Source organism: Leuciscus leuciscus (genome assembly GCF_965113295.1).
Source record: "Leuciscus leuciscus genome assembly, chromosome: 5".
NCBI classification, from domain to species: Eukaryota; Metazoa; Chordata; class Actinopteri; order Cypriniformes; family Leuciscidae; genus Leuciscus; species Leuciscus leuciscus.
The window spans coordinates 16,896,205-16,922,778 of NC_138729.1; the positions used below are offsets into that span (position 1 = coordinate 16,896,205).

Genomic DNA, 26,574 nt, shown 5'->3' on the forward strand with positions numbered 1-26,574 from the left:
GATGACGGACAGCTCGCTCACGAGCGAGGGCGGGTCTGTGTTGAAACGCTGCTGTCAGTCACAATCGTGGGAGGGGCGTCGATTTTGTGACGTCAATAAATCGAACGGCTTGATTTCAGAGAGGGTCAAACATATAAGGAGATTAAAAAAAAAACACCGGATGGATTTTTATCATTTTATGATGGTTGTGTACAGGCACTGCCAACACACATTTCAGTACAATCAACTTGTAAAAGTGCATGTACCATTATATGACCCCTTTAAAACACTGAAGTAGGGCTGCATGGTAATGACAAAAATCATGATTTATTACTGATAGGCAGGGCTTGACATTAAAGGAATAGTTCTCTTAAAAAAAACTGCTTGGTTACCGACATTCTTCAAATTATCTTATTTTGTGTTAATTGTATTAAATTATTATTATTATTATTATAAAGCTAGTATTGTTATTAAATTAATATTAGGAACTACAATTAATTTGCCTTGCCTAAATTCATAATGACATCACCACATAGCCTAACACTTGCGATATCACCGACATATGAGGACTCTAAGAAAATGTTTTTACAACAGACTAAAAAACTACATCCCACATCAAAATTTAATTGCAAGGTGATCCATTCACAAATTGGCAAGAGTACTTGTTTTAACAGAAGCATCATTCTTATACAGATCCAAGATGAAAACGGCATCGTTGTTCATATTTTATTTCCACAGCACATTAACAAAACATTTAATGACACTAATAACAATACAATTACAAAATATTATTAATAATAATAATAATATCACTAAAATTATATATGCCTAATAACAGTCTTTAGTTCACGAACACAGCACAACTCTGCCATCTGTGAAAATCAAAAGCAGCTTCAAACACTTGTTTAACAAGAAATATTCTTCAAATGTTTTCACTGTCATTAATGTACAGTAGGTCCACAAGAGAAATATTAAGCCAGTAAATTAAGATAGTTGCTTTACCGTTATATCCATCATTGTCTCTGAGTGAATGCGGTGTTAATGCAGCGACAGATGCCAAAAGCTCAGTCCGTTTCTGCTTTCACTTTCAGGGAATGAAAGTTTCTGCTTTCACTTTACATGCACATTCTTAACCCGATTATGCTGAATAAACTGACAATGCATGTGGTCATGTAAACGCATTAACCCATTTTCCTTTATCAGAGTCAAGTCATAAGTTTAAGTATAAACCAATCGACTCAGCTAGATTTTTTCCCCTTACTCTGATTTCTCCCTGCATTTAAACACATTAACATGCGTTCTTTGGGCTTATTGAAGTGTGCATATGTGAAGTGCATCCAGACAGAGAGAGCACTGGTAGGAGGACATATATTGCAAACTCAGACTCTTTCTTGACCCAAAAACATATTAAAACGTGTTCTCATCTCGTGCAGAAGTACAGTCAAAATGCTGCATCTGTAACGGCATGAGAGGATAATGTGTGTCCGTAAATTTCCCGCTGACATGTTGAAATACTCTTGAGTCAGATACAAGAATGATTAGGATCTTTTTTTACCTCACTATACCGGGAAATAACCTGATTTAGCCTATTAATAAACACTCCACATTTTCTAGCAAAATAAAAAGATTCTCATATATAAAACGAAGTAATAAATCAAGCAAATTAATGAGTAAATAAGCAAGTTAATAATCAAATAAGTAAATAATCAAATAAGTAAATAATCAAATAAATAAGTTGTTCTTATTTTCACTGACTATTCACTTGCCTTTGATAATGTTCGAACTTTATTAGTTAGGCTAGTAGTTTTTGCTGTGGTATCAGAGTACTTAAAGTGTGCTTTAAGTAATAAATGGAAAGCAAATTTACCCCTCATCCCCCCCAAAACAAAATTCTTGCTGATCCAAAAACATTTTCGATCCGTGACTCAAAAAAACGTAAAATTATCCGAACTGTGAGTTTTGTGATCCTTTGAACCACTACACTATTAACATGCTACAATGCATAAACAGAAGACGGAAGCATGTGCAGTAGGGCCAACTATTCATGTCTTTCAAAAAGACAACAAGGCACCTACACAATGGACAGACAAGGGTCTCTATTTATCTATTACTCTATGACATGAATAGTCTTCTGAAACACATGGAGATTCTGGTTGAGTCCCAATCCACATACCTTCTGCCCTAAATCAGATGCAAGAATAGAATTATTCCGTCTCAAATCATATTATTGAAAAAAGTATGTCAAAGGTGCCCAACTGATATACTATTTCTGGAAGGTTTAAAGTGGGTATCCGTGCTTGTCTTTTCAGCTTTACTCCCCGCCACGAGTCCACAACCCCTTGTGCTACAAGAAGAAGAGCAAGTGATAGTAAATTACAGAATTATAAATTTTTTTCATAAAAAAAAGGGAGGAATGCAAGTTCAAAGCTGTCAGTTGTTTTAATGTATGAACCTAATAAGCAAAGTAATCATTTGAAGGTAATGAACTAGACACCAATGTGTACACGAAACATTATGTGACAAGGGGGTCTGTGATATCAAGACTATTTTATAAAATGGCAAAAAATCTCACTGAGGTCAAAGGGCCATTCACAACAAGAACAATAACTATAAAGATAACTATATTAGCACATCTACAACTATGGGCAATAACACACTGTTTTATTATAAGCACGTGCTGCTGGTATGTGAGGTGGATTCTGATTGGCTGGCTGTTAATGTTTTTTTTTATAATTCATCAGATAGAAAAAATTCTGAACCTTTCCTCTGTGTCGTTATTGTTAGCTGTGGTGTGGACTGCTATTCTTAGAATTAGAATGATTATTAAAACTTAGTTGTAGTTATCATCCTTGGTGCGGACGTCCTTTACATACATAAAAGTATGTACTTGCCATTACATGTGAAGTGCACAGAATTTGGGATGAAGCCTTAGACCTGGCTAGGAGTCTATGAGCTCTCTACAGGAAAAACATCAGCAACAGAAGATCGCATTCAGTCTGTATCTACATATGATTCTCCATCTCAGAAAAAAATGTCACATGAATGTAGTCAGTATGGAATAAATACATAGGATTTTAACATCCCCTAAACCCAGTTTCACTTCACTTCACTGTCTACTGCTACCAAAACCAGAGTGCTTTCCATTCTTACTGCTGATTTGACATAACCAGTTAACCACAAGACCAACTCTGCAAGTCTGGACAACATCTGTATGTCATATGAACAACTGTGGTTTCAGTCCCCTTCATTTAGACCAACCTTTAACTCAAGGCCTGCATTCAACTTCAAAACTCTGCAAACACTGTGTCTGAGAAAGGGAAACTTTTTAGTAGTAGGGTAAGATTTGTCAAACAACAGATGTGCCTTGATTTTCTGAGCCACTGGCTGTAATTCAGCCCAACAGCTGATGTAGACAGCAGACTCAAAGAACTGCCAATTAGACAAGTGTTATTCCGCCATTTGTATGCAGGCAGGCTCCTGTCACCCCATGAGTTCACTTAGTAAGGGTAACAGCGGTTTTTACTTTCAGACATGCACTAGCGGGTGGCCGTAAACTTAATTTAAATGTGACCCAGAGAGATACCTAAGCAGAGACAGCCAAAATTGATCATGAAAACACAATTGTATGACTTGATTTCACAAAGTTCAGTAACAGCTATATTCAAATGTGCCCAAATGTTGCCACCTTTTTTTATCTGACTAATATTGTGGATTTAAACACATTTATTTATTTATCTAATAGCTTTTATTTGATAGAGAATTCAAGTCGTCAAAATGTCCAAAATGCACACCCCTAGTATCCAGCTTATTTTTTAAATGCGAAAAGTGGGTGCAGCCATTTGTAAATTGAACGTGCAAGTCTTCCAGTGTCATCTGCTTCCAGGTGGAGGCAACGGAGGATTGGGATTAGATGGGTAAGATATTAGACCTACACACAAGAGTTTTAAGTACAAAAACTTGACAAATGTCTTGATATACATCATCTGAACAACGTTTTGAGGTGTGGTAACCGAAGTATTAGCAGATTAATTGACTCAGGGTGTTGAATTATTCGAAAAATTACTTTATGTTCTCAGAATCATCACAAAAAAAAATGTCTTCCTTGTCATTTGATTAAATAATAATTAGGGGTGTAACGGTACAGGTATTCGTCCCATGAATTTTCGTGTGTCTTATGTTACGGTTGGGCCGATAGACGATACCATTGTCCATCGCGATGGCTGACAGACATCACGATGTTGAGCCGTGCACCTTTATAAATTATCTTGATCTGTAACGTGAGATGTTTGTTTGGGCCGCAGTTCAGAGATTTCCTGTCTGTTGGATTTATTACAGCACGTGAATTCATCAGTTTCTCCCGAAATACATGAAAGTAAGTGGCCGGTGAACTGGGAGAAGAATAGAGTTAACTTTATAGTTACTTACACTGTCTATCTGATATGAATAAAACATGTCAGCAAATATATTTGAATGGATTGTTATTACTGCTTCCATAGACACCATTGTGTATTTTACAAACTATAAATGTATTGTTTTGCAATAAATTACATGTATTTAAATGTCTGAAACCTAAAATTATGGGTATATGACAAGCGCTGAGCGCGTCCGTCTTTGGCTCAGCGTCAGCCATAGTGCGAAAGCAGTTTGAATCTGGCAGTTATGTCACGTCACTGTACATTCGCTCCTTAGTGGTCAACTGCTGCAGAGCGTGCCAAAATCGAAATTGCTGATGAGATATAGAGGAAAATATCTAGTGGAAAATGAGAATGTTACGTGCACCTCATGCAAACTGAATGCACCTCTTAAGCAGCAGTGTGAGCGAACGCGGTCCTTTGTTCCGGGGGGGCATGCCCCCAGACCCTCTTAGAGGGACCAAGGTCCACCCTACAAAGTGTTACAAAATCCTGTGGAATCCCCTCCTGTGGAATTCAACATGCTTTTAGGATGCCTCTATGGTCTGTATCATCTCAGTGGCTGACCTCTGCTCCAGATACACAAATGCACACACAGATTATTTTATGTGTCCACATCAGTGAAGTAACATCTGTAAAGCACATGGGAACAATAAATGTGCATGCTGGCCCTTAAAGTGCCAAGTCATAAGCTTAGAATCACAAAGCAGGACAAGTTATTTTAAGTATTTCCATCCAAATACTTCTCCCCTGTTGTTTGAGATGGGCTTTTGGACAAACTCCCCAAAGAATTATGAGGGATAAAACTAAGCAATAATATATAAATAACAGTGATGCCTCTTCCTCTCTCAAGGTAGAAAAAACACCTGTATCTAGTCAGACAGTGATAAAAACTGTGTGCTATAAAGATGATGCACTTCCCCCTGAAGCAAAGCTTCTGATAATAGCCACAGCACTTTTACCACTGCCACCTTTCTTGCCAAAGGTGCTTAGTTTAACATCTTATGTACACCGCAAATGGGTAATGGCCCACTTGCAGCATAGCTTTTTATATGCACATACATTTTGCTAAATTATTTTATTTTAAAGTTAATGGGTACACTCTAAAAAATGCTAGGTTATTTTTTCCATCCAAACGCTGGGTTGAGCCTATTGGGTCAGTTTTTGGGTTGTTTTTTAAGGTAGTTTTTATTACCCAGCTGTAGGGTTAGTGGCTGGGTCACTGACACAGCAACCCAATGGCTGCAACAACTATAGCAGCAACCCAATTACTACAACAACCTAGCTGTCACAATATCTTACAACTATGAGAAATGCAGAGCGGCGGTCTGAGGTTCGCCTTCCTTTGGTTCGCTTTTAATTAGGCCTATTATATTTGCATTCTTTACTGTGGTAAAATAGAAGAAATAGCCTAGCTTTTTACTTGCACGTCAAATTCTTTTTAACACAGTTTGTGCTTGTTATTAGATTTGGTAAGGCGCGTCAAGTTTATTTGTAAAGCGCGTTTCACACACGTGGGTGATTTTAGTTTTGCTTTCTCTGGCAGCGCAAAATCAAACATAGGCCTAAAGCCTAAATGTCTTGCCCTTCTCTTCAGACCTTCTACAACGAGTAAAAAACATGAAGATATTAGAAAAGAGATGGTCTCTTTCCTGCTTGTGTCCCACATTCCTCTTAAAGCGCAGAGCGTTAGGCTATATCACGGGTCTTTGTGTGGAAATACAAAACGAATATTTTTTAAACATTTAACTTTAAATTTAAGTTGCCATTATTTACTGATATTTATTTCAATGCTTTACAGGCTTTAGTGTGTTGTTTCATTGATGGAAGTGCTCAAATAAACACGCATGTCTGTTACGAAATGGATGTTTGACCATCGTATATAATTATAAATTTTTTTCTTTCTCCGAAACTTCAAATATTCGGTGTTGATTACTACCGAAGCATTCCAAAAATGGTATTCGGACCAGCCCTAGTCTTGTCTTTGGCCCGTTTACAAAGTATTTGGACACTTAAATAACGCTTAAAAATGAATGAAAATACCAAATTAAGATAAAAACATATTTGGACACTTTCTGCTTGTCAAACGTGAAAAAAGGACACTGATTTAATAAATCTACTAAATATAATCTTCCAATCAGCTGGCTAAATGTCATTGCAAAACAGGCTAGTTAATTGTGAGAAAAGGTCCTCCAGAGTTTAGCTCTAACCTGCCTCAACACAGGTGCCTGGAATGATCTAGTAATCCTAAAGATCTTGATTAACATATATAATTATGATTGCAGTTAAACTGTGCAGGATAATGTCTTGCCAGGAACAGGACTGGAAACCCCTTTTCTAGCATCATTTGATTGCAGATGCCATTTGGTTTGATATTTTGTACCGCAGTACAAAATGCAGTAAAATTCTTTCAGTAAGTGTGACCAAATACTTACTGTAAGTGTCCAAATACCTCTTGTATTACAAGCCCTATTTTGATATCAGATTCAGTGTTGATTCACTGCATGTTACTGCATGTGTTTTACATTATTTCTAGAAGACTATACCAATACAATACCAACTTTGGCTCCTAAGAGCTGAATCTTTATGAATGACAACCATCACAGAATGTAAAAAAAGACTGACTATTAGCCTTTATACAATGTCTTTTAGGGAGTGTTATTAAATACAGCAATTAGTTCACTTTGGGCACAAAAATGACACATACTGGCACAAATAACAAATAAGCCTGTAACTCATGAAAAAATGGAAAGTGGCTAAACACAGTTCTTTCTGCCTAGAATGTAAACCACTCCATACCAGCTGTCTTTCCTACTATTGATATTTCAAATTTCTGCTTATACAACTTAAAAAATAAAGTGAATTCTAGAGTAGTTTACCAAATTATAATGCATTAATAGCAGCAATAATATAAAATTGTATATGCTGTCCTCAAGGGTCAAGAAATGTCAAAACTCAAGACTGGCTGTATGAAATTAGCTGTGGCATTTCACTATCTGATGTAGAGACAAAATTCCACACAGTTACCCAGGCTGACTGAGATTTACACAGCAAGTATGCAGTCCATTTCCTGTCGTCTGAAGGCAGACCTGCCAAATGCACTTCCAAATATTCGGCTTCAGAACACATCTGTCTGTTCTTCAAAAAACTACATTTTAAGAGGATAGTTCAATCAAAAATTTATAATTTGTCATTATTTACTCATCCTCATGTTGTTCCAAACCTGTATGAGTTTCTTTCTTCTGTTGAACACAAAAGAAGATATTTTGAAGAAAGTTGGTAACTAGACGGTAGCCATTGACTTCCATAGTATTTTTTTCCTACTATGGAAGTCAATGGCTACAGTCAACTGTTTGATTACCAACATTCTTCAAAATATCTTCTTTTGTGTTCAACAGAAGAAAGAAACTCATACAGGTTTGGAACAACATGAGGGTGAGTAAATGATAACAACATTTTCATTTTTGGGTGAACTATCCCTTTGAGTTTCTTTAAGTCGAAATGCAACAGATTTCATTGAACTACAATACAGTTTGTCATTATCCTAATCGCCATCATCAAAAATGTTCACAAAACAAATTGACTAATAAGGTCAGTTACCTTTTATCCCAAACTCCTCTGTACTGTGGAAGGATTATTATTTCCTACAAGCAAAACAAGGAACAGCCGGCAGAATGAATGAGCAGCGTTAGGTAGACTGAAAACACACCTCCATCTGCCAAGTGCCAACTCACAGAAAACATAAGAGGCTGGTGCAACAATCATTGTCAGAGTAGCAGCCAAAGGGTGTGTACTTGCGTGCTTGAAAAAATGCAAACCATCTAAGGCAAAGTATCAGTGACAACATCAGTGGTGTTTACATCGTGATCACCATGTGGGAAGTGTAGTCTAATGAAATGTTTGAGAGAGAAAGATCATAGATGGGAAGAGGTTCAAATACCTTTGAATTAACTTTTAGGGTTTTACACATACAATGTCCATCCAGATATAAAGGTAAATTGGAACAAGTCCTATTGCCCTGCTGTCTTTTTATGTCTGCAATTAGTCACAGCCCTTAGTCCTCCTGGGTACTGCTAAACTAATCCACCCAAAAACCAAACAACAGCCACAGAACAAGAGATAAGGGAAAATATGATCAGAGGAGGAGGACTGAATGTAAACAGGTTATGAATAAAGTGAGTCTTTCTCCAAAGTCAAAACAGGCTTCCCTGGTTTTCAGAGAAGTCCAACACTGTGTGTCCTAACCAGGTGTGACGCTGACGAAAATTCCAGCGCCAATTTATATGACAATGAACATGACAATGGGGTGTGACTTGCCACAATCAATCACAAAACACAGCAATTCAGATCAGTTCACACTGTTTGTGTGCTCTCTTGCACTCACAATGTGCAGGGATAGCCATACAAAATTATTATAAATGAATTACACTGCCTAAAACAGCAAAAAAATATTTGAGTCAATATGCTCGTCAGACTAGCAGGCTAATCTATGGTTGATTTGTTTGAATTCATGTGACACATCACATGCAGTTTCCCTGACAACTAGGGATGCACACTATCGGTATCGGCCGATATATGTTCACTTTTAATGTTGTGGATTAATATATTTTTTTAAATCATTTCTTAAAAAAAAAAAAAAAATCACATTTTAAATTGCAAATCATAATTGTAACCAGAAAAATCACTATTCGATTTTTCCCCAAATTGTGCAGCCCTAGTAATCATTCAGTGAGCCCATACTAAACAAAACTCTTTGAATCATTTAAACGCCTCTGATTGGCCATTGCGTTCATGTGCTCAACAGTGTCTGTGAACAGACACAATCACAGATTGTGGAATAATTGACTTTTTTGGGTGACTTATGGTTACACTTCCTTTTTATATTCAGGTGAGATTCACATTCATGAATAATCTCATTAAAAGACTTCAGTCACTCACCACTCTTTTCAGGCTCAGAAAGAATTGACATTGCAGAGGCATGCTGAGCATCCCTAAAATAACTGCACTGAATCACTTCTCTTCTAATAGTCTCATTGATTAGACCTGAGCTGTGACAGTGAAGTGTTGCGGTGGGATGTGTGATGCTGAGATGCTGTGTAAGCAAATGTGATGTAATTAGCCTTTACTTTACACACACTCACACTCAAGCAACCACACAGGCTACATTATGTTGCTTGATCAGAATCAGAATCAGAATCCTGATTATTTTGGTCAATATTGAAATCACGATTATTTAACACAATTATTGGTGGACAATATGATCAAAGGTTTATTTCAGGATATGAGTAATTTTAGATATCAGCAAAAATGTCACAATTATCGATAGGCTTCTTCAGCAAAAAACAAATCCAGTTTAACTAATGTAGCTATGTAAAAGGTCCCCAAAACAGTTACAGAAGACATGTAAACAGTCAGCAATTCAATAAGAACAAAGAAACTAATTACCAACAAAATGTCAAATAAATACAACAAAACAAAAATACAAATTAAATAAACAGTGCTTTAAGCTTTTCAGGAAGAAGAACTAACAGTAGTATTCAGATAAGTAAAACAGATTTTGAATAAGTAATCAAATGTAAAATAACACTGCATAGTCTTCACTGTATACATTAAATATAGATTCATTCTTATTAAAGCTACAAAAGTTATCTCAAAGACATCTCAAAGCAAACTCAGATCGCTTGATCTGAGTGATCAATCCAATCCAAGCGCACTCCAGCTGTAAAGCAGTGTCCAATTGGTCTCAACTAGGGATGTTTATTGAATTTTTTTATCCTAACCAACAACCGAAGCTCATTAACTAATCATTAATCGTTAACCGACAACATTGTTAAATTATAATTAAATTAAATTAAAATGAATAAGTGTCTGTGACCCATTAAAAATAAGCCCTGCTTTCCAGGGGTTTAGTTTTACATGCACAAATAGCAGCATTTAAAGGCCCACTGAAGTGCCTTGGAACGCGCAGCTTTGTATGATGCGTTGACATAATTTCCACTGAAACAGGAAGCTAAGGCGGGACATATTGAATGGCTCCTCCCCCTTTTCAAATAGCCAATAGCGTTTAGTTTATCTCACAGACTGCAAGTCGTACTTGACAGCCCCATCCGAGCGCTGATGATAAGTTGGATTCAATAGTAGAGGTGTGAATAAATTCTAGCCATTTCATTCTTAACCAACGTACAGTAAAACTTGAGCGGCTGAGCAACCGAACACACATCTCCAACCCATATTACTCCGTGACATGTCAACGGTCGCTTTGGCCAGGTGTCATTTATAGCATAGGGGGCAGGACACTTTAGAATCTAGAGCATTTGATTGGACAGAAGATGTGATGAGAAGTGAGAAGCTGAAGTCCGCAGTGATATCATAAAAAAAAAGAAAAGAATTTTGTTTTTTTAAACTGGGAGGGAATTTCTCCCTTACATGGGTCATATGGGGGGGATTTAAAGATTATAAGATGTAATATTTATAATTTATTATGTATTGATTAAAATAAATATAAAGTATATATATATATATATATATATATATATATATATATATATATATATATATATATATATATATATGCTTTATATCGGCCATCCTGCTCTCCAAGATATCAGCATCGGCCATCAAAAAACCAATATCGGTCGACCACTACTCCTGATGAGCTTCTTGCATTTTCACATTGGATGAGAAGTGTTTCAGCAGATTGTCTAATTTCTCTACACCATAGAGACAGAAATTCTCTGAAGACTGTTTAGCAGTGGTGGCCTTCTTTGGCTCCAAAATGGAGAACCATGAAAGAAGACTGATTGTGTCAGCAGGGAATCTTCTGTCGATTTCATCAATCAAGGTTCCAACATGCCTGCTCTTAATATTATCAAGACTGTGGAAAAGTCAGAATCTTCCCTTTGAAATGCTTCAAAAGATGTTTCTTTCTTAGAAAGAAGGACTATATGTGTAAGCACATCCTTCATCATGTGACACAGGGCCACAAAGTTGAACTGCCGAACAGCAATCAATAACCCTTTGGCTTTTTATGAGTCCTGACTGTTGGAGGCAGCCATGTGTTCCAGGACATCTCTTAGGGCTTTCAGGGATCTACATACCACCGATACTGCACTGTGAACTGATAGCCATCTCACTGTGTGGGGCTGGGGCGCAAAAATTGCTTTTGAATCTTGCTGAAACTTTTTCACCTGTTCAACGGATCTGGCTGCATCACTTGCAGAGAGAGCGAGACGGTGAGCTGTACAGTGCACTCCTACCAATTCAGAATTGTATTCCTCTCTGAGTTTAACAACTCCTTTATAGCATCCTGTCATAACAGCAGCACCATCTGCAAACTGCTACAAGTTTTCTTCCATCTAAATTCTTCTCTATTAACAGTTGTTTCACATCCTCAACAAGTCTGCTTTTCCATCCAAGATCGCAGAGCTTCTGAACAATTTTGTTTGAATGTTGTTGTTTTCTAATGCAATCAGTTGTTTGCTGTTGCTTATGTCTGTGGACTCATCCAGAATTAAGGAAAACATTGGACTTTTTAGGACAGCCTTATCAATGTTATCAACCAGTGTACTTGCAATAGCCTGGTGCATTTCTGACAATGCTTTGTCATTAAGATAGCTTCCATAGCTTGAGTCTGTCTTTATGTTGAAAGAAGGACAATCCATCTCCTTCATAAATTGTACAAAATTATGACATTTTGAATTGGCCAGTTCATTTGTTGCAAGGAAGAAAGCATTTTTAAGTAACCCCTGGGCAGGGCAGTTGGGCAGTTTGGATAGCATTAGCCATAGCATTTTTGGATGTTTCTGCTTCGTTCTTTCTTTTTAAAGCTGCTGTATGGCCAGTTCCATTGGCATGGCTAGGCTAATTAATGAAGGCTAGATGTTTTGTAGCACTGGCTGGTAAATTGTGGACTGCTGTATATCTTACAAACTGAGCAGCTCATCATCCCATCGTTTATTTCTAGCCACGGGTAAATTTTTAGCCAGTTCGTTTGAAATTTATACTTTGACTGCTTCACCTCTGAGAGATTTTTTTGTGGATCTTCAGTTTGGCTGCTTGTCGGCCTCTCGTTGTCAGACACCTTTTTTCTTTGGATCGTGATCTGCATCATCCGAACTTGTCTTTCGCTTCAGCCAGCGGTTCATATTTAAACGAGGTTAACCGAACAGTTTAATCAATTGTGTGTGGCCGCGTTTGTGCGCGCGGGAAATATGATGTGCATAACAATAGAAAACAAGGAGAAACGAGCAGTCACATGCTCAAACAATCAACACCATCACTCTAGATGCACTTGAACTGAATTAATTTGGAATGATTTGAATAACAAATTTAATGTCACTTATTTTTTCATTAATTTAAGTTGCTTTCTAAGTCTCGGCTTTCTAAGATATAATTATTTTTTACTGTCTAACCGTTGTTATATAACCTAATCACAGTGTCAGAATTAATTATTTTAAGGGGGAAAAAAGCTCTCTAAAGATTAGGGCTGGGTACCGAGTTCGATACTTTTTAGGTACCGACCGAATTGCCTCGGTAGTATCGAGTATCGAAAAATGACTTGTTTTTCGGTACCAGATTTCGATACCTAAATTTTATTTAATAGTTAATTTGTCAACGTCAGTGCTCAAACAAATACATATGAAATGCACAACGACACACCTAAAGTCGCTCACGCACATACACGCAAACTCTACACACACGAGACGCGCGGAACTGTCCGCGCACATACTCATTGTGAGTGTGTGTGTGCTCGCGTCTCATGAATGTGCGTGGACAGTTTGTGAGCGCGCGCGCGTCTCACACAAACTCGCGCACATACTCAATGAGACGCGAGCACACACACACTCACAATATTCTAAATATGTGGAAAAGTCGATCAAAAGTGTTGCTACATATCTCCAGGCTCGATGCCAACAGCGCGCAATGCAGTATTTGCATTAAAATAATTCCTGCAAAGACCGGTACCACGACAGATATGATGAAGCCCTTGACAGTGCACGGAGTAAACATAAGAGCAGAAAGTTGCTCCGTCTTTGACTGGTAAATGAAGAGATACCTTGTTGATCACTCTGACAGTGTTTATATTGCAATAATGACCTACTGAATGTACACTGCCGTTCAAAAATGTGTTGGTTGGTCAGAATTTTTTTCCAGTAAGCATTAAAGTGATCAAAAATGACATTAAAAACATTACCATGTGTAATGTTCCAAAAGATTTCTGTTTCAAATAAATGCTGTTCTTTTGAAATTTTTATTCATCAAAGAATCATGAAAAAATTTATCATAGTTTCCAAAAACTGTTTTCATATTTCTGAAGGATCCTGTGACACTGAAGTAATGATTTTGAGAATTCAGCTTTGACAACACAGGAATAAATTACATTTTGAAATATATTCAAATAAGATTTTAAATTGTAATACTATTCCACAATATTACAAGTTTTACTGTATTTTTGATCAAACAAATTCAGCATGAGCTCTTTATAAAAAAATATGTTGTTCCTTATGTATATGTATAAGGAATATTTTGTTCCTTTGTGCTTTTTTTGTTCCTTTGTGCACTGACTAAGGAGCATGAGTCAAACTGAAAAAATAAAACCAAAGTTTTTCTGAGGTAATGTGTTATGTAATCTTGTTAAAATTAATTTCATAAAATTGGTATCGAAAAAAGTATCGTTCAGGAACCGGTATCGAAATCAAGGTATCGGTATCGAAATTTTTTGAACGATACCCAGCCCTACTAAAGATTACAAACAATTTTAGTGAATTATGTTTATTCTGACATAGGCTACATTAAATAATAGTTAAAGAAAAATATATTGCATACAAGCTGTTGGCGTCTCCTCGCAGTTGAATTATGGGTTGTTACGTGAGCTGACAGATGCTGAATATCTGTAAGCAGGAATTTATTTTTACATACCGTCATTGTTTATTCATGTTTATCTTTAGATGAAACTCGCAGGCTATATAAGACAAGGTGATGATAGCCATTAACTCGTGCTTCATTGCTGCCGTGTTGAGTCGGCAGCCGCGCTCTATCACTCACACACCATAAAGAGCTAAATGGTTTTTAATGTTTCAATTTCGTGATTAAAATGACACAATTTGGAAGCAGATCATTTCTTCAAAAACAGCTCATTATGACTTAAGACTCAAAATGCTAGAGTGCACATACACTCGATAGTGTGAATAAGATCAGCATGACGCAGACCACTGCATTGACAGCGTGAAACATAGGCTATCCTCTGTCTATAGCCAAGGCTCAGCGAAAAAGAGAGAATGCCGGTGCAGCACTGATTGAGGAATTTAATTAAAAAATAAAGGCAGACTGTTTGATGTGTTGACATCTTTCTTTCTTTTTATCACATCTGTGGATTTATTTTTTTATCATTTGATCTGAGATGAAGCAAATAGGTGTATATTTGTGTGGGAATTTCTCACACTATAAAAGCTAACCTTGCAGAAATGGTTTAAATTATGCACAATCCCCGCAATCCCGCACCGAAATTCAAGCCCAGTGTGACCTATCAGCGTCAGTTACCTCCATTCATTAATCCTTTCCCGTGGCCTCATGGGATAGTAAAGTGTCAATCGTATGCACACTTCAGAATCTTGCCGGAAGTAGTAGGTCATCAGGGGGCTTTTCGCCTACTTTTTTTTACGAATACTATGAATTCGGACATAGCTACTACTCTATTTGGCAGTATTCAGTAATAGGAAATTATTTTATTTGACAGAAAGGCACAAAATGCAAAACAATGCAGGTGCATTTTCCTTATCATTTACCTAATATAGGGCTGTCACTAACGATCATTTTGGTAATCGAGTTATTGGTCAATAGTTTTGACAATTAATTGAGTAATGTGGTAACAAAAATAGACCTAAGTAACCTTTTCAAATGTTGGCTCATTTGAATCGATACAACCTGTTCTAAATAAACTTGTGAGATTTACAAAGGTTTACTTAAGTTTCGCAAAGTTACAAAGCAGAACATGGCGCAAAAGCTTCTGTATACTGTTTACATGTGCGTTGGCTGTGAATTTATGCCATCCAATTGCGATCGGTTTGTGAGATATCGCCAAATTTAGTGACTACCGAGCAAGTCATAGAATGTGATTATCGGCCAATACCAATCTGTCGTCGTTCGATCAGAGCATCCTAATTTCCAGAGGCCAAACACTATTTATAGTGACTTCCTTTCATCTGTAGGCTAAGTGTTTAAGCAACAAGGATGATGTGACCAGGAAACTGGGCTGTATAATGTCAATGCTTTCCTAAATTATCAAAGATATACTTAATTGTTTTTGATATACTTTAAGTACTAGTCAAGGTCTATATGACTATTCAAAACACCTCAATTACACATGGATTAAAGGTTTAAAGATGTCTTAACTGCTGGTATTTCTCACAAAATGCTACATCTCACAAAAACACTCTAGTATAGGCTACATTATAAAAAGCAAACGACATTTCAACATAATTTGAGACAGCAGGGGTTTTATTCTGATTAGACTGCTGCAGTATAGACTCGTGGAGATGCAGAGTGCTCTATCTAGGGCAGTGTGTTCTAGAGAGCTTAGCTGTCTATGCCAGAGACACACTTGCTATTTCCTTCGATGGTTTACCCGGGAAAAAACTTGAGGCTGTAATTACCTACAAATAGCTATACACTGGGTGATTTAGGAAAGTTTTACTTAGGCTGTTTTTAGCTTTATTTTGGTTGGTGAAAGGAGAAGTATGAAAGCTTTCGAATGAAAAATGACTTGTTTTCCGTTGGGAAACGCTGGAGGACTGACTATCCCCAGGACTGATTGACCTGATTGGCTTGAAGATGCAATAGAAGTCTAAACATTTCCTCTGGAGAGGGCATTTGTAGTTCAGTTTAATTCTAAGGTTGTATGCAAAGCTGCAGTTATGAAAGCTGATTCACTCTGACACACACAGTCTCTTGAAAATTATGGACTTCTATATACAGCTACATTTTGCTTTATAAGTTCTGATATACTTAAAGAAATAGCTGCACTCCAAATGGGTAAAATATCTTTTTTTCTTATAAGTTTTCACTATAACTTCCAACCATAAGGAACAACACAAAACTAATCAATATGGCTAGAAAGTAAAATAACCAACAGTATTAAGTTACGCCAAGATGCACATGTGACACCATGATGAACCAGGTGCTTTACAATACCTTAATGATGACTTTCAGTCTCCTTAATGTTTTCAACTGCTCTGTTTATGAGAATAAGTACACGTAAAAAGCAGCTTTGTGGTCATATCATAACGTGTTTGAGCACTTAATAAGCCTTTGGGGAACTATTAAAATTCAAACAGCAACTTCTCACAGACGCCCACATAAAAAAAAGTTTGCCACAGCTGCACAATATACTCTAACCAAGAACAAATGGTGAGAAGACTAGATGTGCTTCAAAACACAACTAACTAGGCTACTGTAAATCCTATAAACTCTAAACCTAAATTATCTGTTCCCATTTCCGACCATTTGAAAGGGGCGGATATATTTGTTTATTACTCACATCGGACAACATCGACAAACTGCATGTCACTTTCACAAGTAGCCTATACCACAAAAAGTCTAAAGTTCGAGTTAACAATTCGCGAGACAATTTTTCGAAATCCAGAAAATTACAGACACTGACACACACACAAAGATATACAAACAGACATATAGATAGATAGATAGATAGATAGATAGATAGATAGATAGATAGATAGATAGATAGATAGATAGATAGACTTGACCCTACATCTGAACAATCTTAACAGTGACAACACAAACACTAACAACTTCACTATTCAGTTCACTTCATAAACATGCAGAATCGTCAAAAAACGCTTTCAAATAATTTAAATATGACATGTCAAATCCTGTCAATGCATCTCCGTAGTGACTGGAGTCATATGTCTCTAGTTCCCACAGCTCTCATGATAGAACTAACGTTAACGTACTGCAGTATCTCACCACTGACTGTGTCGCTATCCAGAGAAGACATCAAGCGGAAATAATATAAACTAAACGCAATACAATGTGAGTTTTGAAATGCTATCCTTATCATACTAAAGAGCCGATGAGAAAGCCCATCAGCCAGACAGCGGTCACCGTTTAAAACAGCAGCTCATTCACTCTCGCGCGCGCAATACGAAAACAACATCCGTTGACAAAAGTGCGGGTAAGTACAGTGTTTTCCCCAATGACGACAATAAATGTTATATTGAAGTGATAAAATAAATTAAACGGAATCACTGCAATGACAATATAATCTCCAAGACAAAAAAACCTGATAAATATTCACCTACTCACCTGTTCCCTTACGCCGAAGAGCGCCGCTGCCCGCTGCTACCATCTGACTGAACTGAAGATGCTCGATCGCCAAAACCAACTTCTCCGCCAGGTGGAGCGCGCGACATTTGGTGCAGTGAACGAGGGGCACGCTGGGTATTGTAGTTGGCGTATTTGGAATTATATATATATATATATATATATATATATATATATATATATATAAATTGTATCTGCATTTCATATTTATTTATATTTGATTTCAAGCTTCTTTGTTTATTCAAGATATAGGGAAATAAAAATATTGTTCAAAGTATCTTTAGTAAACAATGTAGACGTAGCTTTAAGAAAAGTAAATAATTGTAGGATTCAGAAGACACATAAAGCTTGTATTATCGTTATATAAAACATTCTGAACGTCTCAGGACAGTCAGTGCCAATTCAGAGGTCACCTCCCTTTCTGTCGAATCTGCAGAACCAAATATTATTATTATTATTATTATTAGAAATGACTATGTAAATGTTGCGTGGGGAACACACATATTATTTTGAGTATTTACGGGACTTTAAAAATAACCAAGCTGTGTGATTTATGTTATTTGGTAGTTTTTTTGAATGAATATTGACGAATGTGCTCTTGTTTAACGTTCTCGTAATGTGACTGAAACATGCTTTGTTTTAACATGGCTGCGCCCACAGAGAGCACGGATGCATCACTCTCAGTTGCTACAGGTCAATCGGCAACTGTTTCATCTGCGGAAAATGTTTCACTACAGTATAGTCTTCTTTTGGATCACCTTATTGGTGACAAAAGACAGATTAAAGACTTGAACCCGACCGTTATGGGTGCTTTACCGAGTCCTCGGAAAACAAAGGAGGAGAAGATGATCGAGAGGGGAATGGAGAGCTGCGCGTTTAAATCACTCATAGCATGTGTCGGAGGTATTTCATTGATAGACATTTAACACGTTTTACACTGGTTGCATAGTTATCTGATTAAATAAATGTGTTGTCATGTTTGACAGTTCAACAATTTATCAATGAACACAGTAGGCTCAAGCATTGACCATACTGTGGTATATACTAAAATACTTGAGTAATGCAAAGCCATATACTATTATTGCAATATTTATTGAGTTTCTCAATATGTTAATAATTCATATGTGGATGGTAATTCAAATGTAAGGGGTTTTGTGATCTCAATAGCATTATATATATTCAAATCAGAATCAAAATCAACAGCTCTAATTCAACATTTCTCTCTCTTTTAGGGTTTGTGTTGGGAGGAGCTTTTGGTGTCTTCACAGCTGGAATTGACTCTAATGTTGGTCTTGATCCCAAAGACCCCTTAAGGACCCCCACAGCAAGGGAGGTGCTGAGAGACATGGGGCAGAGAGGAATGTCATATGCTAAAAACTTTGCCATTGTGGGTGCAATGTTTTCATGCACGGAGTGTCTCATAGAATCAGTAAGTACCATTGTCTTATTTTGTCTGTCCGACTACATTCCATTGTGTCATCTCCTTTTTCTCTAATCAAATAAACTCTAGTCTCACGTAGCCAGACCTTCAGACTGACAGTAGAAGGTTTAGACTCTCATTGCAGCTTTTATTGGCTAAGAACCGCCCAAAAGGCTGTCTGACTGACACGTAAAAGCAGCCAATCACAGTTTATGTTTAGCGTCATGAAAATGTAGTCGATTTCCCCTACAATAACAGACTGCCGTGCAGACATAGATCATTAATTCAAGAATGTTGTGCAAACATCTGTTTGGAGCATATCCTTCCACATTTTAATGCCAACAAGCAGTTCGGGAGAACCGAACACATGACTGAATCGGCCAGCTGCGATGTCAGCGTCTGTTCTTTCATGTTTACCCCACATATACTGCTGATATCCCCTTTTCAGTTACCTGATCTTTCATAATCAATGTGAGAGGGCACACAACTAATAAAATTGGATCACTTGGGAATCCCTGGCAAAGGGTCGGCCCTGCTTGTAAAATAATATTCTTCCAATATCCAGTCGGCCAACAGTTTAAAATATCTATTATTTTTTTTCGACTAGTGCCTCAAGCTAAACTCTTGGACATCTTTTAAAAAGTCTATGCCATGAACTTAACATTTTTGGAGTTGATCCTGATTAATTCGGCTTTCTTCCATGAGGTGGTTTGGTGTAACAACAGCTTTGTTTCCAGACGGTCCATTAAAGAACACAACACAAACGTCATCTGGAAATCATGTAAAATCCAACCAATCAGATGACAATTTCGAAACTTCTGAAGTGTTTACCATTTTGTATGCCTTATGCATCAGATGTTCAGCCAACGCTCTGAGGGCATGACGTCTGAGGTTGAGACTAAATAAATACACATTTTCACGAGGTGACAACTTTTAAGTCCTTGGAAGAAATTTCTAATAGATTACTGCTGAATGAAACATTTTGTTGCATGTGAAATAGCACACCTTTTGTATTATATTTGTAAATGTAAAACGTATGTTTTACATGATTATAATTTTTTTTTTTTATGCATGCAAAATAAAGCTGTCAAATTCACTGTCTAAAAACAACCAGTTATTTAGTGTTTCACTTCCCACAAAATCTTTGCATATTCAAACTTCCACTTTCGATCACGGTCTCATTTCAAAGGCTGCGTCCTCTGGAGGTCGCATTTGTCGGCCACATACATAATAAAAGATGTCTTATTTCAGAACAGTAACCATTATAAAATTGACTGTTATTCCTAAGTGTAAATTGTTGTAATTTCTTTATGACATTGGAATATAGTGGTCAATTTACTGAAACGAAGCAGCCACAATGACGTAATGCATGTAGCCGACAAAAGCAACCTCCGGAGGACGCACCTTCGAAATGAGACAGTGATTTACATAGCAAATGATTTTTACAGTGTTTACATTATCTAACCACTTAAACGTACTAGCCATCATATTTTATATACTGATGTTGACTGTATGAAATACTATAATAAAATGTACTCACATTTGCTTCTGTCTCTAAATATTGCTAAGTTTAATATGGATTAATGGCGCCACCAAGTGGTTCTGCATTTGAGTGGTCTTTCTACTCATCCATTCCTTGTAGGATGTTTTCAGTACTGATCTTCTATGTAAAGAATGGATTTATTTCTCTCTTCTAGCATCGTGGGAAATCTGACTGGAAAAATGCAGTATACAGTGGATGTGTTACAGGAGGTGCTATTGGGTTCAGAGGTAATTTTTGAACTTGGGTTTAAAGAATAGAAAGGATTTAGATGTGTGGTAATTTATGTGGACTATATAAATAAGCTGTTCTTCTCTTCACTAGCTGGTCTTAAAGCTGGAGTTCTGGGCTGTGGAGGATTTGCTGCTTTCTCTGCTGCCATTGAATACTATCTCAGATGAACATCAGCTTCAGAACTGTTACCATGTACTGTTGTGTATTCCTCAAAGTATATTGGAAGACATTATCATGGGGGGGACATTGTGCAACCTTCCTCTCTGCCACCAATCAAGAGGTGTTCCATCCCTCCAGAAGAGATTAGGTTGCCTGAGTGGACCAATAGGACAACAAACTCGAGCAGAAGTTTTGTACAATCTAAGGAATGTCTTGACCGTTCTGTCTCAGGCCATCTGATGATCTGAATACCTCCTAGGATATTATTTGTACATAATTGTATTGAAAATGTCATGCTTTGTGCTGGTTGATCCTCTGAACGAAGCAAGATAAAATGTATAGTGTTACACCTTAAAAATAAAAAGTGGCATCAAGAATTTATTGAAGTTCGTAGTGTAATAGGTCATAACTTCTTTATATTTTTTTCACTTGTTGCCTGAGTTATGTTGTGTATCAGTGAAATGTTAACACACAGCTTCTTAGTAAACAAAGGCAGCTCAGTTTAAAAGAATTCACCAAATCAGATTTATTTTCTCCAAAGTGGTGTTTGGATTTACAAGTTTCAAGAAAATAAGCTCAATCAAGTGTTTATATTAGTTTCACTCTGTATCCCCTTTCTAAAAGGAGAGTTCTTAAAATGTCATCCTACAAACAAACAGAAAACTATATATTTATATGACATCTGATATAATATATGTGTGAAAATCAAAATGTGATCAAAAATAAGAGGCAGGGAGTGCTAAAGGTTGTGCATTAGGAAACCACAATGAAATCATGCTTTGAGGTCAAGCTGACATAGCAAGGAAATGAGTTTTCCTCAACAGGAAACAGATAATGCAAACATGCTTTCTGGCTACTTCCCAGTTCTCTGAAAAGTTTCCTTTCCCACTAGCCTCTAAACAAGAGTTAATAATGCTGAATTGAGTTTGGAGATGCAACCCATGCAAAAATCAAAACCGAGTAGATGTGTAACATGGATTTAAACCGGCCTAAGATTATGCCAATACACTGTCCAATCATGACTGTTTCATGAGGAATGGATGCAGTTCAGAAAACTGGGTAACATTATAGACCTTTAGAGTTTAGATTTTCTTTAAATCAACTCTAAGAGTGCAAATATAAAGACAACACGGCAAGCAAACAGAACCTCACTTAAAACAATTTTAAGACTTAGCATGTTTTAAGGACAAAGTTAGCTGTAACAATTTATTCAAAAAACATAAAATCAAACCTACTAGCATAAAGGGTTAAAGTGTACAGTACACTGCCTGATGATGCTGAGATTTTTCTTATTTTTGTGTAATGTACTAATGAACATAAAACAAAAGTGTGAGAAGAGACAGTCACAACCTAAAACACCACCTGCCCAGGGCTGCTGTGCACTGAGCTTGTGTCAATATCACACACAACTTTAATACAAGGCACTGTATTTTACGATATTCCAGACAACGCATAATTTGGGGGTAAAACAAACCTTTTATAGATATTATATTTTAATATTTAATATAGCTCAATTTTCTATCCTCAGACTTTTATGCATATATTTGCCTTCATCCATTCCTCTGTGACATCCATTTACAGGAAACTATAAAGCTCCAAACAAGCACCCATCAAACCAGCAAGAGTCCAGTCTAGTTTTGATATGTATTAAAAATCAGAGCAGCTGATAACATTCCTGAACATCTACACCTCTTATTTCTCAACTTCTGTCCTTCTCACAAAACCTGTTTAAAGCATGCCCGGATCATAGATTTCAGAAAATGTTTGTCCATTTCATGACCATTAAGCCTTTTTTTTCTCTTTCTTTTATGGCAATTAAACATGATAATTTCTCATACTATCTTTATGTGGACTTTTGAAAGAAAAAGGGCTAAATGTTCATTTTAATTTTATTTATTGATTATTTACTGCTTTTGGGGGTGAAATATGATCTGGACATGTTTTCATCAGATTCACCCAGTTTGTAATTTACAGTAAAACAATATAAACTTAGCCAAATATTCCAGTAAGAGAAATTCCAGTCTTTTTGCCTGAGCTATCAGCCAGTCCTGTAGAGATCTGACCCTCTGTGGATGTTGAGCAAGGGAAAGGAAATGATGTGGAGTCTCAGACAGTTAAGCTACATGTCACTTGTCTATAAAAAGTGCCTAAGAATCTTTGGTCTACCAAACCCAAAAAGTGTTGGAAAATATATTTTCAATTATAAATGTGTCTTATGTAAATCCTTTTTAATCACAGTCTCATCTTTCATCTCTAAATAATAATTGATAAATGATAACGTCTTTATCAAACCCTGAGCTGAGAGAGGAGGCCTTGAAGACACTAGAATATTATTATTATTAAAAAAATAAAATAAAATTAAGAAAAGATTATCAGCATCATACACTGCACTATGATTTAAAGGTTAAGTGTGGCATAGTGTGGCCTGTTGGACAGTACATTTAGTGTTTTATGGTAATGTTCCATGCATTTCAAAACTCTGGATCTAAACCTGTTCATATATTCTAGGCTTACACTACACAGCCAAAAGTTTGTGGACATCCCTTTTATAATTAACAATAGACCCATTGATTCAACTTAAAACAAATCTACACCATACAATGACATTTAACATAATTGTGTGCATCCAACTTTGTTCGACGGTTAGGGAAGAATGTAAGATGTTATAGCAGCAAAGGAATGACAAACTCCTAATTAATGCCCATTGATTTGATTTTAAATGCTCGTTGGGTGTCCACATGCTTTCGGCCATATAGAGTATATATTACATTATTGGTATGTCTTATAAAACACAGTCTATTTTGAAAATGAAGGGGTAAAAAAAAAAAAAAAAACGTACTGTAACAGACTTACACTCCAACTGAGAAAAGCATTGACATGATATACTACTGAAAATAAAAATATCAGAAACATAACATGCATTATGATTAATATGGCCAACTCAACTGCCAGATGCATCCTACCTAAGCAAAACTAAAGAAAGCATAGTGTTGCCATAGACAAGAAGCAGCAGCTTGAAAGACTGCATAGTTAGTTTTGAAAAGTACTAAAGCTTTAGAAATGGAGAGCAAAACATGCATTCTCTCTCTTTCAGTCCAGCAAAGACCCCGTTCCACCTCCTAAAGAATGAGCTAGGAGCTTAAACACACTGTTATATAAGTCTTCTTTCTGTCTCTCGCACACAAACACACTTGCTAAAGGCAACCTTTAGGTTCAGTTTGTCTTAGAAACACACTAAACAAGAGTGCACGGGTACGTACTGAGCAACATTTTAATCTGACAGTTCTGCACTTCTGAAAAATGCTTAATGGAATCTAGAACTATTAGTTGCATTCATACGCCACCCAGCATTCACTAAATGTATTATGAAAGATGCTGCAGGTTATGTTAAAAGCCCTGAAACAAAGGCTTCTGAGTTTCTTGCTTCGCTTACACAAACTCTCATGTGCCACAGATTATCCCTAAAAACGATCCTAAGCAACAGAAAATCACCCATTTATACTGCACTATTCAAAAATATAGAAATAAATACAATTGTTTATCTACAACTCAAACTGTAGGCTCAGTTAATAGAAAGATTCATAGAAAATTCATGCCCCAAGTCAAGAGCATTTCACACTTCACACTCACAAACACGACACTATTACGAGTTCCCACATCTTTTGACCAGCAAATTTCTGACTTTTTCCATGATTACTGGATATAATTTTCTAGAAATTATTTAATAGACATTGCAATCATAAAAAGTGATTTATAGCCCAAAAAAAAAAATTCCTCCAAAGAGCTGAGCATAACAAAAAACAACAACAATAACTACTGAAATTATGAAATTTAAAGATTACCAATGACTGTCCCACACATGAAAATCATAAACATCATCTTCCCAAGACCGTAAGAACCAAGTATTGTGCCCTTTGGATATACAAAGATCAGTTTTCAGAGTAGGTGGCTTGCAACTTTTCTATCCTTGCCCATGTGTTCACATGAGCTATCCAATCATCCACAATCCCTTGCTTTGAAGCCCCCTGTATTATTGCTTTGACTACTGCCTGGAGATGCCTTTGGGCATAATGTGGCCTAAAAGATATGCCAAGCGTTATGTGCTCACTCTTTGTACCCTGCAAAGACCCCATCCCCCTATAGACTTGAGTCCTGTGTATCCCATTTATACCAGGGATGGGCAACTTTATTCCTGGAGGGCAACTGTCCTGCTGAGTTTATCTCCAGCCCTAATCAAACACCCCCAAGCAAGCTAATCAATGTCTTACAGATTACAAAAAAGCTGCAGGCAGGTGAGTTTTTTTTTAATCAGGGTTGGAGATAAACTCTGCAGGACAGTGGCCCTCCAGGACCGAAGTTGCCCATCCCTGATTTAAACAAAGACCAACTCTCTACTGCCCCCATGTGGATGGGAGGACTTGGGATTTTCAAAAGGCCCGCAGAAGCGAAGCAGAATTCATTAGCAGCCTCCAGAGCATGTGAGGGGCGGTGTGTGTTAGAGGAGTGTAAACAGTCACAGCAGGGCAGTGTGTGTGTGCAAACACATTCACAGAACTCTAATGAGCTGTAAACAAGAACAGCAGCACTGCAGCCATGGAAATGCTTACCATGTGATCGGAGCTTTGCGCCGAGTGGGAAGTGATGTGAAAAGTTGTTCGGATGTGACCTGAAATACTGTGGGTCTAATCTGATGAATTTATTATACTGATGGCTGTGCCACTCACATAATAGTTTCTCTCCTTTAAACCAGTGTATTTTTGTACTCTAAGCACACAGGGGCAGAATTTCATATATGGGACAAAAACAATAAAGTAACACATAATTCCGATTACATTTAAAGACATCAGTCCAAACTGTAACAGATACTCCAATCAGAGAAGGAAGAGAGGGTCTTGGCCCTCAATAACTGACCTAAAAGATATTCCCTGGAGGTCACTGCAGTTAATCCAGTGGAGCGGGCATTGTAACGGTCAAACATGTAAATGTGAGTGTGTGCGTGGAATGGAGTAAAGCAGAGTAGAGTAAAATGAAGAGAAGCAATAAGGGTATGTCTAACATGAAGTCTTGGTTGTACTGTAACAGTAGTAGATGCAGTGCCGTAGCCTTGAGCTGTGACGTTGGTTGATTGTTTGTTTTAGATAAAGACCTTCACTAATCAGCCTTGGAGATATCTGAGAGAGGCTCGGGCGAGGACAGCGGAGAGACCTGGTTCTGAGCATCCCGCTGACGCTTGTAGAGTCGGAAGCCTTTACGGCAGAGAAGGACGAACCAGTAGACCTGCGGCGACAGGATGCAGAGGTTGCCCAGGTTGGTGGAGAGCGGCAGATGGAAGGGAACACTGTAGAGGGGGATGCCGTAGTGGGAGCCGTAGGCCCAGTACATGTAGGGGAAGAGTGCGATGCGGAAAAAGAAGAAACTCAGCAACACCATGCCACCATTAACCTTGTGCAGCCAGCATTCCTGCAACCCCAGCTACAGGAAGAGACAGTCAA

The 26,574-nt window shown here is 37.3% G+C and overlaps 3 protein-coding genes across 8 annotated transcripts in view; 1 reads left to right on the forward strand and 2 right to left on the reverse strand.

Moving 5' to 3' along the window:
* Positions 1-17,798, reverse strand: part of specc1 (sperm antigen with calponin homology and coiled-coil domains 1) — a 188,496-nt gene extending 170,698 nt beyond the window's left edge. For 2 of the 6 annotated variants that reach the window (XM_082171392.1, XM_082171398.1), the window contains exon 1: positions 17,712-17,798. The gene's annotated coding sequence lies outside the window, so the exon portion shown is untranslated. The other 4 variants (XM_082171394.1, XM_082171396.1, XM_082171393.1 and 1 more) reach the window with 4 other exon arrangements.
* Positions 17,799-18,347: 549 nt separating this feature from the next.
* Positions 18,348-23,894, forward strand: timm22 (translocase of inner mitochondrial membrane 22 homolog (yeast)). The gene is made up of 4 exons (XM_082171523.1): positions 18,348-18,632; positions 18,962-19,158; positions 20,847-20,919; positions 21,014-23,894. Exons 1-4 carry the CDS (start codon positions 18,359-18,361, stop codon positions 21,088-21,090), a joined length of 621 nt encoding a protein of 206 aa, XP_082027649.1. The 5' UTR covers positions 18,348-18,358; the 3' UTR covers positions 21,091-23,894.
* tlcd3a (TLC domain containing 3A) overlaps positions 21,584-26,574 on the reverse strand; it is a 40,030-nt gene continuing 35,039 nt past the window's right edge. Inside the window, exon 5 of the mRNA XM_082171508.1 lies at positions 21,584-26,554. Coding sequence (XP_082027634.1) covers positions 26,234-26,554 — 321 coding nt within the window. The 3' untranslated portion in view covers positions 21,584-26,233. The remainder of the gene's footprint in view (positions 26,555-26,574) is intronic.

Excerpts from the sequence above, each read along its gene's own strand:
- timm22 (XM_082171523.1), top strand. The coding sequence starts at position 18,359 with ATGCTTTGTTTTAACATGGCTGCGCCCACAGAGAGCACGGATGCATCA. Across the intron at positions 18,633-18,961 it reads ACTCATAGCATGTGTCGGAG|GGTTTGTGTTGGGAGGAGCT; the intron begins GTATTTCATTGA and ends TCTCTCTTTTAG. Across the intron at positions 19,159-20,846 it reads CGGAGTGTCTCATAGAATCA|CATCGTGGGAAATCTGACTG; the intron begins GTAAGTACCATT and ends TCTCTCTTCTAG.